Genomic DNA, 14,530 nt, shown 5'->3' on the forward strand with positions numbered 1-14,530 from the left:
CATTTACTTAGAAAATAACCTATTTTTGGCGATTGGGTGGGCCCACATGAGCCTACAAGTGAGGTGCAGTGGCCATGGAGGGCAACCGAGGAGTCAGTGACCACAGACTCCCCGCAACACCCCAGCCTGGCGGCCTGACATCAGCCCAGTCAGTAGACACCTGTGGAGGCGGTGGTGGCCTCCACAAGCCCTCTTTCTCTAGGGTTGTATATACAGAACATCCTGGAGTCCACCATGAATGGACAGTTGGACCTAAGCGGGAAGCTAATCATGAAAGCTCAACTTGGGGAGGATATTCCAAAAATTCCTATTCATAATGAAGATATTAATATTACTTATGATGAATTAGTGCTAATGATGCAAAGAGTTTTCAGGGGAAAGCTTCTGAGTAATGTTGAAGTAACAATAAAGTATAAAGATGAAGATGACGATCTTCTAACAATTTTTGATAGTTCTGACCTTTCCTTTGCAATTCAGTGTAGCAGGATACTGAAATTGACATTATTTGTTAATGGCCAACCAAGACCCCTTGAATCAAGTCAGGTGAAATATCTCTGTCGAGAACTGACAGAACTTTGAAATAAAGTGAATCATTTATTGGACAGCTTGGAACCACCTGGAGAACCAGGACCTTCCACCAATATTCCTGAAAATGTTACTGTGAATGGTAGGGAAGAAAAGCCTGCTTCTTCGGATTCTTCTGGAAAACAGTCTATTCAGGTTATGGCAGCAAGTATGTCAGCTTTTGACCCTTTAAAAAAACTAAGATGAAATAAAAAATAATGTTACGTCGGCATTTGGCTTAACAGATGATCAGGTTTCAGGGCAACCCAGTGCTCCTGCAGAAGACTGTCCAGGAACATCTGACAGCATTGCCGCCTCCTCCTCAGTAGCAGCTCACCCACCAGGAGTTCAGCCACGGCAACCACCATACACAGAAGCTAAGATACAAGCAGATCAGACTGAAAGTCAGCTGTACCAACAGTACCAGCAACAGGCTAGCTATGACGTGCAGCTGTACCAACAGTACCAGCAACAGGCTAGCAACAGATGCACAGCATCTGTGGGCTCCACCTCAGCAGCCTCAACAGCATGGTACTCAGTATTCAAAAAGCCAGAGTCAGCAGACTGGACCCCAAACAACCTCAGCAGTTCCAAGGATATGGCCAGCAACCAACTACCCAGGCACCAGCTCCTGCCTTTTTGGTCAGCCTCAACAACTGCCTGCTCAGCTGCCACATAGTACCAGGCAAGCAATTATCCTGCACAAACTTATACTACCCAAACTTCTCAGCCTACTAATTATACTGTGGCCCCCGCCTTTCAACCTAGAATGGCTCCAAGCCAACCTGGGGCCTATAGACCAAGTTCAGGTTTTACTTCACTTCCTGTAAGTAGCATGACCCCTCCTCCAATTGGGCCTAATCCTTATATGTCCTCCCTTTGGTCAGGGCTATACCCAACCTGGACCTGGTTATCGATAAGGAGGCTCATCTACACCAATTAATGTAGCTGCTAGCTATTGGCCTCCCAAAACACTCCAGTACTATTTTAATCTGTAATGAAGTTCACAACTTTTAAAAGTACAGCATTTTTTATGATATCTTTGTTGCTGTTAATTGAAAGTATAATTTGCTGGAACACAAAGACCAAAATCAAAGTTTTTTCCTCCCTGCTTAAAAATGTAGCAACTTCTTAGTTATTTTGGAACACTACTCTTACATGTGTGTAAAGTGATTGACCTTCTAGCTTCCCTTGTCCAGAGGATATTAAAATGCTAGTGTAAGGTTTAGTCATCTTACTTGGCTTTCTGCTATTAACATGATGTACTAAAGTAGAGCCCTTTTAGAATACGACTAGATGTCATGTATAAAATGTAAGACTGATAGATTAATAAAGATGATTGAATTTAAAAAACCTATTTTTTCAGGGTCTGACAGGAAAGTGTAATGCTTCCTTGTATTTATATTATTGATTTTATTATTCATATGCTTTAAAAGTCAGGAAAAACAGACTGTTACTTAATCATTACTCAAGTTTAGAAGTTAGATAAAGGATTCCCAAACATTTACTTAGTCTCTTCCTTGAGCTCCCCCTCATTCACTCCAAAGTGAAGAATTTAACATTGATGAACAACAATCTGTGTATATATCATTCCAGAACTGAGTGACTCAACTGGCTAAGTTCTCCCTTTTGCAACTAATCTCATGAGTTTCTTGTAACCCAGGTACTACCCTTATACTGACCAGTTGATCAATTCCAAACTACCAGTAACCAATGTGAAATGTCCAAAACAAATCCTCACTCCTGCAAACATGTCCCAAGATTATCCCTATAATGAATCCAGTTCTGGGGTCTTTTCAGCACTTCAAATCAAATGTAGGGCAAGAGAGGGAAAGGAGCTTATATAAGACAGGATCCGACATGATAATTTGAAAAGCCTAACACTAATTACTCATCTTATTACCTCTTCACTTGCCATCCTCCCACACTTAATCCAAGGCTGACACTTAACTAGTACCATTCTCTAGTACCTCTGATTTCTTCCTGGACCTCCCCAACCTGATCTCTCTAGCTACCATACTATTTTTTTTTACTACCTTTCAATCCAATTCACAAATCAGAGAGGCAACATGTTATTTCTATTATCTTTTCAAACATCCATGGCCTAATTCCCTGGCAGCCAATCTTCTGTCCAGATTACTCATCAACTAATCACAATTTATATCCAAAAGTTGTCTCTCAATTTTCTTGACCTCCCCATCATGAGCTACCACTGACCATTGAATCCATATGAAAGCTCTCTCCTCTGGTTGTCCTCTGCAACTCTATTCTATCCCAAATGTCTTCCTTCTTCCTTCTCTACCTTAAGTCCCCTTGCTATAGGTTTTCTCCAAGTTTCAGACTTTGATTTTTACTTCTTTCTCTATACTCTAGCAGCTCACGTTTCAACTCTTTTATCACCAGCTTTGACTGGTCCTAAAGAGTAATGTGTTCCTATTTCCTATTAGACATTTCTCCCTGCATTCATTCACTAAGCATTCACCAGTTACCCATTATATGCTATTTAGTGTGTTAAATGTTAAGGATATAGAGATCAATAAGGCCTACAAAGATCATCTCTGCCATCAAGGATCAAAGACAAGTAAACAAAAATGTTTAAAACAATGTGTTCAAGGTGGTAATTCTCACACAGATGTACAGAGAAAAAAACACATCATAATGATATATGGTAACAATGGTTTCCTATATCAAGCTTACACACATTATTTGCACACATTATTTTAATTAAGTCTCATAACAATGCTAGGAGATATAAAAGGTAAAATTTCTTAAATAATTTAATACCAGATTGTACAACTAGTAAGTGACTAATTCAGGATTTGAGGTCAAATTTGTCTGGGCCAAAACCTATGTTTCTTCTCCTACGCCCAGTGAAAAGAAATCTAGACCTGATAAGTCAGGAGAGAATTCTGTTAAGAACATCTATTTAAGATTAATCAGTATTTCAAGAGAATGTTTAAAGGCATAGTCAAGAAGAGCTCACTCAGGGAAATGACTAGTTTGGGACAGAACTTACAACTTGCAACCCCAAAACCCTCAAACTCAATCTAAAAACAAGCTCAGCATCTTCTTCAAAGAAGTACTGTACTGTATTTCATTACAGACACACCTGGTGTTCAAATTTGTAAATTTCTGAAATTGCAGTGTAGACATCATAGTGTGTTACAGTTAATTGGCAGTATTGTTTATTTTCTTAGTGGAACATAAAATAACGGTGCCTGAGAATTTCTGGCTTCTTAGATTTGATAACAAATGGTAACTTTCTCCTAAACTTAATCCCCACATTTAAATCCCTTGAATCACCAAGATCTATTTTTTTCCACAGTATCCGTTCTAATCATCCATTATTTTCCATTTTCCCTGCCGCCAATCTGGTTTAAGGTAGTATCAATTGTGCACAGATTAAATACTGCCCTCACTGGTCTCTCTGAATCAGTTTTCCCCTATTCTAAACACTCAAATACAGCACTATGGATCAGTCTTTCAAAACCACCACTGTATGCATGCCACTCTCCCTCTCTCAAATTGGTTCCTCACTGCATATAAGCGTGATTCCAGTCTAGTTTCCAAGACTTCCATAAACTGGCCTAAGCTGACCTTCACACAGTTTCTTTGCTATTAATCAATAAAAGCCTTCTACTCTAATCAAGCTCTTCTATTTATGGTCTCTTCAAATGCTCTAACCTCTGTCTATAAACCTCGTGATTCTTCCCATCTGAAATTCACCCAACTCATACTATTCAAATCAAATGTCAAGGCTCAACTCAAGCTTCATAACCTCCATGAAATCTCCCTCAACCATTCCAAGCCACTTCTTCTGAAGTTCTATAACATGTACTCCCTTGAATATTGTTGTATTTAACTTTTCATGGGAATTTATGTCTTATTTCCACAATGAAATTAAAAGCATCAAAGGCAGAGACTATGTTTAACAATTATGCAGCATAGTTTAGTGGTTAATTACATAACTTCTGGAGCCAAACTACATAGGTTTGACTCTCAGCTCTGTCATCTTTCTGTGTGACTTTGGGCAAGTTATTTAACTTCTCTGTTTTAGTTTCCTCATTGTGTAAAATGGAGTCAATAATAGTATATACCTCAAAGAGTTGTGAGAATTAAATCATGTAGGACCTGTTCTTGATACGTACCATGTACTCCATAAGTGTTAATTGCTATAAATCCATTAATAAGAAAAATCACCACTTAAGTGGTGATAAATATCGTTAAGTGTTAGCTATACTATGTATGTATGTTACATAAGTGTTAGCTATTATTACTGTCATTTAGAAATTTAGAATCTCCATGTTCGGCCGAGCGCGGTGGCTCTCGCCTGTAATCCCAGCACTTTCTGAGGCCGAGGCAGGTGGATCACCTGAGATCAGGAGTTTGAGACCAGCCTGGCCAACATGGTGAAACCCCGTCTCTACTAAAAATAAAAATTAGCCGAGCATGGTGGCGGGTGCCTGTAATCCCAGCTACTCAGGAGGCTGAGGCAGGAGAATCGCTTGAACCTGGGAGGCGAGGTTGCAGTGCGCCGCGATTGCACCTTCCACTCCAGCCTGGGCAACAAGAGTGAAACTCCATGGCAAAAAAAAAAAAAAAAAAAAAAAAAAAAAAGAATCTCCATGTTCATGGTACCCAAAATAATAAGTACATAGCATGTACTCAGTATTTATTTGATGGAGGAAGGAAGAAAAGGTCTTAACATGAGAAGCAGCTTTTTAGGCAAGTGTCCATTTCTGACATTCTGGGGAGCAGTTGAGAAATCTGTCCAGGAATGGCAAGAAATACCTATTTGGGGCTCTACAAAGGCTAATCAATTTCAGGAGGAATTAACAGGAAAATGACAGGGAAAGACATTCCATAGGCTAGCTGTTTATAAACGTACATATTTCATGTACACCTGCACTATACGGTTCTGTAGTAGCTTTGCGGTTTTAATGGCATGAGAGGCACACCAAGCTTCTTGGTTGAGTTTAGGATAGACAGGTACTTACTGAGCATGCCTCTATAATTGAGGTCCATATCCCGGCTCTCAGATCGCACTTTAATGGCATCCAGGATGGCATCAGGAGACAACAGTCCTGAAGGCCTCACAACATTCAGAAGCTCTGTGAGGCTCATGAGAGGTAAACGCACAGCCTGCATGATTTCAGCATGATTCTCCTTTGAATTGTGTTTACACCAGTTTAATAAGGCTAGGAAAATATCTTTCTCAGGAGCTGCAAATGAATCTCTTAACACGATGTTTAAAAGTGCTGTCTGAAAAGGATAAAAAGGTAAAATTCCAGTTATATGAAGTTCAACCACTGCATGATCAATCAGTAAATGCTTACAGGACAAGTATAACTTAGCCAATTAACTCTTTTTGACCCTCTCCTTCCATTATGCTTTGTGCCACATATTCTCCTACTCATGGCTATGTAAACAACCAGGATGGTAGCACCTTTCTTTTATGCTCAGGTATCTTGTACCACTACATCAAACATTTAATCTTTCCAAACACATCTGCATTCATCTTTTTTAAAACAGCAAAAAGAAAAATGCCAAAGTGAAAAGCTGTCAATACATTCAGATTCTTCAAGAGAGTGTACATTGTTAAGTTAGAAAGATATATTTGGCATTTAAAATTCAAATTTTCTTCCACAGTATTACTTCACTACCATATTTTTGGCTCTCAGATCTCCAAACTCACCTCCAGGAACAATGTTGCAACCCTCAAAGATCATTGTCTTTAAAAATTAAGTACAAAAAATGAAATAGGATAACACAGATCTTAATTTACACTCAAATCAAGATATGTAGCTTTTCAATAGGTTTTTCTCATTAGAAATATGCAGGTTCTAGAAGGAACACAACAAGGGAAATGGAGAGACAATCACCACCCAGAGTTCAAAGGAAGATTTGAGCAAAACAGTTTTACTCTAGCTATAATATTGAATTTTAAGCCAGCAAAAAAAGCAGGGACTTAAAGACATCAAATGATGCATCAGATCTCCTCTATGAATTTACCTACTTGCTCTAAGGAATTATTAGTCACACTCTCTGTCAGAGAAAAACAAAACCAAAAGGTAGTATGCAATACCAAAAAGGACCCTATTTGATTGTCACTACCTTGAAAACAACCACACAGTGGCACAGTCTCTTTTGCACATAAAACTTACCCGAAGAACCTTAAAAGAAAACACAACCAACCAGCCCCTCTCTTTTATGATCTAGAGTCCTGGTAGCTAGATGCAAGTGGCTAGACCAGATAACCAATGATAACTCTATGATACCAATGACTTTTTTTATTATTCTTAGTCCATTGCTATACTTCTACAGTATAGGTATAAATAAAACAATGCATGCCTATAAATTACTTGTAGACAAATGACACACCTTAGAAAGGGAGAGGAAACCTTCACTTGAGAGGACTTCCTGAGCATTCCTGTCCATAAACATGCAGCACATACAAGTTAACTTGGGAAGTGAGTAGAGACTGGCAACATCAAAAGTCATGCAGACATTCTGAATGTTAAGTATGGTGCAGAGATACTCAGAGGTAGAATCCTCTAGCTCTGGAAATCCATATTTATGAGCCAGGCTCAAAAAGTCCAGCAGCACCTCCTCCTTCTCATCTGTCAGCGTTGCCCGCCCAGTGTAGATATATTTGAGTAGCATTGTGAATGCCTCTGCAGTGGTGTCTTGGAGAGGAATTTCTGCTTCAGGCTGAGACTCTCGCATTCCACCATACAATAATGCTCTGCACATCAGGGAAGAAACACATGAAGAAACCCTCAAATAGGATTTGCTACAAAATATTGGAAATAATAGTTATCAACATTATGCAAATATAAATTTTTTTAATGACACAAAGATCCAAGTGAAAAAATGCAAAGTAATCATTTAAAATGGTTCTTTACGGGACACAAGAGGAATGATTTTAAAACTATTTGAATTAATTCTGTAAGCCACTGAACTAATGAGATACTCTGAAAGCTCAAGATATGTGATAGATATTAAATAGAAAGATGAGAGTGATCTTTTGAGAGGTACAATGAAGTTGATACAAAGATGTTAAAGGTCAATAAGGCAATTTAAAAAGTAAAACTCTATAGGAAAAGACATAATCAGATAAACACTAATATGATGCCATTCTCCCCTGTAAGACTGGCAGAAATTAAAAGGCTTGTTAATATCAGTGCTGCAAAAGCAATGGAAAAACAGGTTCTTTGATACACTGCTTTAGGAGCATAAATGGCAGCCCTTTATGGAAAGTAATTTAGTAGCATCTAGTCAAATCTAAAATGTGCATACCCTTCAACTCAGTAATCTCTCTTTTAGGACTCAATTCTAGAGAAGTAATACAGTAAAGAAAAATGTGTAAGAAAACATACTGAAACACTAGTAAAAATCTAAATGTCCATCAGCAGCAACATGGTTAAAAAAACTGTAATATACGCATTCTATGCAGCCATTAGAAAGATCAAGGGAGATCAATAGGTACTGTTTTGAAAACATGTCCAGGATATGGTAGGTGAGTAAGTAAAATTGCAGATCCATATGTACTGCATGAAAAAAGTATATAACCAAATATTTACATGTTTATGCACATATGTCTCTATCGGTATTTCTTTAAATATCAAGAAAAATCAGAGGAAATTCATATTAAACTCTTAACATCACTTATTTCTGGGAAATGGTATTAGATGGCTGGGAGACCAAGACTTTCATCTGTTACTTTATAAATTAAAAATGAAATTACTGATAGGATTACAGTGATTTTTTATTTTTTTTCCTTTCAGATTAAACAAAAAGCCCTACATTATTGCTTATCTAAAAAAATGAAAATTAGACAATCCAGTTAGGTAATGAATTTGAATTTCTACCTCTATCAATCAAGAGGAATAATATGAACCAATTAAACTTCCAACCTATCAGGAAAGAAAGGACAAAGAGGACAAGGGAGAAGTGCAGAAAAGGGAGAGAAGAATACAGAATGAGAAAGAAAAGATGCAAAAGTGAGAGGAAGAGACTGGAAGCAAGAAAGAGATTCTCTGTGTTGCTAAAATTCTCAGAGTAGGACTAGCATTTCAGGGTTACCTACCTGGAACTTGTCCCACCCTCCCCCAGGACCTAGCATTCTTGCTTGCCCCAGAAAAACAGTTGAAACCACCCAGAAAAGATTCATGAATATTCTGAGCATACTTCTTCACTGGGTTATACTCTGCCTAAAAGTACCCTTTAAGGTTTCCATTAATCCAGAGAGCATCCAACCATTACCCTAAAATTACCAAATTAAAGAACTTCTCCTTCTTGGGGAGACCTCAAGACTTATCCCCAATCCTGTATGATCCATGATATTTATCTGGATTCTCAATGCTTTAAAAGTGGTTTTGATGAGGCTCCCTTGGAACAATAAATATGAACGCCCAACTTCAACAAGGAGACAAGCAGAGGTTCAATGTTTACTATGAAGAGTTTCCTTCTATACAGTTCCTTATCTGGGAATTGATAGGCTAGTATGACAGCACTTAGGCCTCTTCTGACAGCTGACAATTAACATTCCTTTGCACATGAATACTGTCAGCATTGAGAACCTGTCTAAGATAGCACTGAGCTTAGCTCTAAGGTAGACTTAGAGGTAGAGCTTAGCTCTAAGATGGTCTAAGGTAGACTCTGAGCTTAGCTTAGTGAGCCAGCAAATATTACAAAGGTTCAATATCTACAAAGACATCAAGAACAAGGTCAATAAGCGGGGGGAGTATATTCCATTCACTCAATACGATCTTCAAATTTCTCAAAGTATTTGAGTTTCTTTTAAGGATATAATAACACCTAAAAGATATCCTCATAGAGTTGTTTCAAATTATTTTTGAAAGAGGACAAGGTATACTGTATTACATAGTAAACACAGGCTGAGAAGTTCTGACTTATAGTGGGCTCTTGGCCAGGCGTGGTGGCTCAAGACTGTAATCACAGCACTTTGGGAAGCTGAGGCGGGCGGATCACAAGGTCAGGAGATCGAGACCATCCTGGCTAACACGGTGAAACCCCGTCTCTACTAAAAATACAAAAAAATTAGCCGGGCGTGGTGGTGGGCGCCTGTAGTCCCAGCTACTCGGGAGGCTGAGGCAGGAGAATGGTGTGAACCCGGAAGGCGGAGCTTGCAGTGAGCCGAGATCATGCCACTGCACTCCAGCCTGGGCGACAGAGTGAGACTCTGTTTCAAAAAAAAGTGGGCTCTTATAAAACACTTTAATAGTAATGACTGGACCAAAATTTTAAAAAGGGGAAGAAATATAAAAGGAAAAGTGTGCAGAGGACAGAGGCTGATAACAAATAATGGCTAGACCAAGGTCCGATGCCTTGGCAGAGTTGACCACTAGGAAGAATAGGGGAGTGTTAGGACTTTTAACAGACTCCTCACTTTTCTAAGCTCCCGGTTTCATCTACAGTGGCATTTTACATGTGTAAGATTGGAAGTTCATGAAAAACCATAGGAGCTCTAGCTACAGAGTAAATATTTCCAGGAGACACACTTTACCACAATGTGTCTGACTCTAGGTGTTGCTGTCTTGCTTAATTCTGATTATAAAAGCCAGACTGCAGTTATCACTACAAGGTAATTGAAATTTTCTCTAAGCCAGTGGAATCTCCATTTTAGATACCAAGTTTCCCAGATAAATCTATAACTCTGTGAACCATCTTTATCCTTAAAAATAGAAAAAGATCCATTATCACGCATAAATTATAACTCACTCAGTAATTCAGTGATGACTCCCTTTTGACAAATATTAGGTAAAATGTAGAGTAGTTAAAGATCAGCTTAAGATCTATAACCCTGGAAATTAAGGACCCAAGTAACCAACAACAGCTGCATACAAGTACACGTCTTAGATCTGCTGGGCTGCTAACAGCTCCTAGACCTCAAACCAAGGGGTATATGTGTCCATTAGCAGGTCCACAGGGCAGTCTATCTATACAAAAAGAAGCTTTAGTCCCATTAGCCATCTACTGGGAGGAGAAGGTAAGGGCAACGAAGACTCAGCCCGAGAAACATTCTTGAGACCTGAAAAATGGTTGATTGGGCACTATTTGGTCTGGGAATCCTTCCAACCCTTTAATTTTAAGATGGCTCCTAAAGGAAAAGGTGATTCTCAAAAAATAACAAAGTCTACAAGGATGAAATCTTTATAGATATTGAATTGAAGGACTGTGAGATTTTGTCATTATACTTGGTTATATATTTTTCATAGAGCAGAAAATACCAGTGTTTTCTACAAGTGAACTGAATTTTCAAAAAAAGTACTACACACTTACCGAAAATACTGGCACCTGGCTGCTAAAATTACCCTGTGGGCAGGAAAACGTTTCTTTTCCACAACAAATGTGACGTCGCCATATTCTTCCCCAATCAACAAGGCACCAATATGTTCAGACAAAATGTGCACATGATCAATTTCCCCCACTGCAGTAAAGGGGCGAAGAGGGTGGCTGTTACTCATCTTGTGGAATAGACGATAGTCGTTGATCTATCATATAAAGAAGGAATGAGAGTTAGTTGGGGGAGGGGAGTACACGTAGAAAATCACTTACCATAAACATAGCTAAGTAAAAATTTAAAGTGCTTAGAAAAACTCCTATGAGAGAGTTAATCAATGGGATCTTTATTAACCCATTTATTTTGAGAAGGAATTCAGCCTGCTTCCCTTAACTGTACTCCCTTTATCACACTAGGAAAGCAAAAATGCCAGAGTCTCCAAACACTAATAGCACTTGCAGCCATCACAGTCTAGAAAACTGAGCCCAAACACAGGTCTCATATTCCTCACAGTACCTTAGGAAAAGAAAAATCAACAATCAGAATAACTTCTCTTTTACATAGATGTATTGAGCAAGGTTGGGTACAATTATACCAAATAGAAAAGTCATTCAGGCACCGATCTAGGCCTAAATTACAAACAGAATAAATGAAATAATCAGATTTCAAATAAGAAGTTTTGGTACGAAACCATCTCAAATATTTTATTTTAAAAAAATCTTCTGGGGCCAGGCACGGTGGCTCACACCTGTAATCCCAGCACTTTGGAAGGCCAAGGTGGGTCAATCACCTCAGCCTCAGGTTGGGAGTTCGAGACCAGCCTGACCAACATGGAGAAACCCCATCTCTACTAAAAATACAAAATTAGCTGGGCATGGTGGCGCATGCCTGTAATCCCAGCTACTCGGGAGGCTGAGGCAAGAGAATCGCTTGAACCCAGGAGGCAGAGGTTGCTGTGAGCCGAGATGGCGCCATTGCACTCCAGCCTGGGCCACAAGAGCGAAACTTCATCTCAAAAATAATAATAATAATAATAATAATCTTCTGGAGTCACAAAAATAACTTGACATTTATTAATGAACATTTGCAGTAGCATCCTAAGCTCCCCACATCCAACAAAAGAGTAACTCCAACAGTTTTCTCAAGACTGTGGCTTCTATTCCAAACTTGTTGCTCTGATGATCAGGCTGCCAGTTTACCAGAACATCATTATATTTTGTCTCATTTCCAGGCACCTTCCTTGCTTTTGTATACAATGCCTTTCTACAAAATTAACTGAAAATCAAAGGGCTAAAACATGATTAACAGCTTTACATGTAAGAAAGTGGGGGGTTATAGTCTTAGAAAGCTAAAAATGTTTATATTTTTTAATACCAAGTGTACTTGCATATACTTAAAAAAAAAAAAAAAAAAAAGTTGGTCTTGTTCTGTTGCCCAGGCTATAGTGCAGTGGCGCGATCACCACTCACTGTAACCTCCAACTCCTGGGCTCAAGTGAGCCTCCTACCTCAGCCTGCCAAGTAGCTGGGACTACAGGTGTACACCATCATGGCCAGCTAATTGCAGGTACTGCTTAGATAAGTGTAAGTAACTGGCAAGTATGTCAGAGTCTTGGCTAGCATTCAGATGCCCCCAGTGAAGGGTAGTTGATAGCTCAGAGGTAGCCAGCTACCCCTCTGCTGCATCAGCGACTAGAGAAATTGAGCCAGATATGTTTTCTCTGCTAGACCTCCACACCTTTTTGAGCTCTCCAGTTGAACCACATTTAAAGGTTGAACAGCTCCTAATCTTTAAACTCCCACATCCAGATCATTAGCAAGGTGTGTCAAAAATGGTCTTTCTCTTCTGTGACTGCAATGGAAGATCTTCATGGACCAGGTTCCGAATCTGCCTGCTTTAGTTAACCTACCACCATACGCCCACCCTCAAAAGGGGGAGCAATAGCAGTGATGCAGAAGAACATGGAAAATGAGCTAGGCAAGAAAACACCTACCCCAGGTAAGTGAGCAAAATCCTGGTTCTCCACAGTAGGAACATCAGAGAACTAGCAGGATAATCCCCTAACTGCCAAGGTAAATCCCTCTCCCTCAACTGCAACCTCCATTTGAAAGCCCTAAAAACAGAATAATCTCTAGTCACTTGTGTATGAAAGACCAAATTCAGCTTAAGAGGATCTATTTGAGAATATGAGCAAGTAATATGTGATACAATAGTCTTAATGTGTATATACAACAACAGTGTAATACAGGAGTTGGAAAAATTTCTATAAAGGGTCAGATAGTACATAGTTTAAAGCTTTGCAGGTTATACAATCCATGTCAAATGATTCAGCTCTATGGTAGGAGCCTAAAGGCAGCCACAGGAAATAAGAAAATGAATAAACATGGCTATCTCCAATAAAACTATTTCTAGAAAAGACCTAGATTAGACTCGCAGGTCATAGTTTGCTAGCCCCTGGCCTACCCCGTGATCAAGGACTGACTATACTCTAGGCAAAGGATCAGACTGGGAGTTTTTTTGTTTGTTTCTTGCTGGGTTACCCAATTGATGTTCCTATGATCATTTCCTATGTTGGTCAGGAAATTCAGAAAGCTACTGGTACCTGACTTCAAAACCTCTTCAATACAAACTCTCACATCATTCTCCAATATTTCAATGATCGTGCATGATTCTAAACAAAACACTCTTCCTGACTGAAAAAAATGCAATGTATATACCCAGTAAATATATTTAATATATTTTCTGGTATATTTTCTTAATATTTTATCCAGGTCATGGCTAATACTCAAATTACTTACTAAATGACTCTTGATGAACAATGATTGATTTTTGGTTAACCAGCTCAGAAGGGAAATTTATAATTCTTAAACTGATATATCATAAACATTAATATTACATATGTATGTATCTACCATAATAAGTTCTCCAGATCTCTACTTCTCAATACATCTATTTTCATTTTGCTAAACTTGCATTTTAATTATGTTTTTCCAAATGGAAACATGAAACTGTTTCGTGTACAGAAAATAGCCACTTAGGATAAAATAAACACAATTTTATTGGCCTACAGAAATAATTTTAACTAGACTAGTGATTCTCAATGAGCCTGCCCAACACTGGAATCACATAGGGAGCTTAAAAACAAACAAACAAAAAAAAGATGCTTGAGTCCCACTCATCAGAGACTCTTATTTAATTAGTCTAGAATGGGGCCCAGGCATTGGAATCACCATTCTGAAGTGATTCTACTAAGCAACCTGGAAAAACAGCCACTGATTTAGACTCTATATTGTTGTAGGTTTCCATCCCTTGCTTAGGTGTACACGTATACAAAAAAAATCCACAGAAAAAATTTATTTAGGATATAATTTAATTTGAATCTTATTGCAAAGATGTAAAAGATACTAACAAAGTTACCAATGGCACAGCTTTACGCAGAAAATGAGTATTGTTTCACCAATGGGATAGTTTATCTACAAAGTGATAGTTTCAGTCTACCTATGTGTATTTTAAAAAGTATGCTGGCCAGGCACAGTAGCTCATGCCTGTAATCCCAGCACTTTGGGAGGCTAAGATATGAAGATCCTTTGACACAAGGAGTTCAGGACCCTGTCTCTACAAAAAAATTTAAAAATCAGCCAGGCATGGTGGCACGAGCCT

At 38.7% G+C, this 14,530-nt stretch overlaps 1 protein-coding gene and 1 pseudogene across 3 annotated transcripts in view; one reads left to right on the forward strand and one right to left on the reverse strand.

Annotated features, from left to right (window-relative positions):
• Positions 1–14,530, reverse strand: part of BTBD9 (BTB domain containing 9) — a 477,403-nt gene that overhangs the window by 424,298 nt on the left and 38,575 nt on the right. For all 3 annotated transcript variants that reach the window (XM_030796183.1, XM_030796182.1, XM_030796184.1), the window contains exons 2-4: positions 10,870–11,081; positions 6,946–7,309; positions 5,562–5,826 (exon numbers count right to left, since the gene is read on the reverse strand). In XM_030796183.1, coding sequence (XP_030652043.1) covers positions 5,562–5,826; positions 6,946–7,309; positions 10,870–11,054 — 814 coding nt within the window. In that variant the 5' untranslated portion in view covers positions 11,055–11,081. The remainder of the gene's footprint in view (positions 1–5,561; positions 5,827–6,945; positions 7,310–10,869; positions 11,082–14,530) is intronic.
• Positions 235–1,484, forward strand: LOC100605500 (annotated as a pseudogene).

Source organism: Nomascus leucogenys, chromosome 17 (genome assembly GCF_006542625.1).
Source record: "Nomascus leucogenys isolate Asia chromosome 17, Asia_NLE_v1, whole genome shotgun sequence".
Taxonomy (NCBI): Eukaryota; Metazoa; Chordata; class Mammalia; order Primates; family Hylobatidae; genus Nomascus; species Nomascus leucogenys.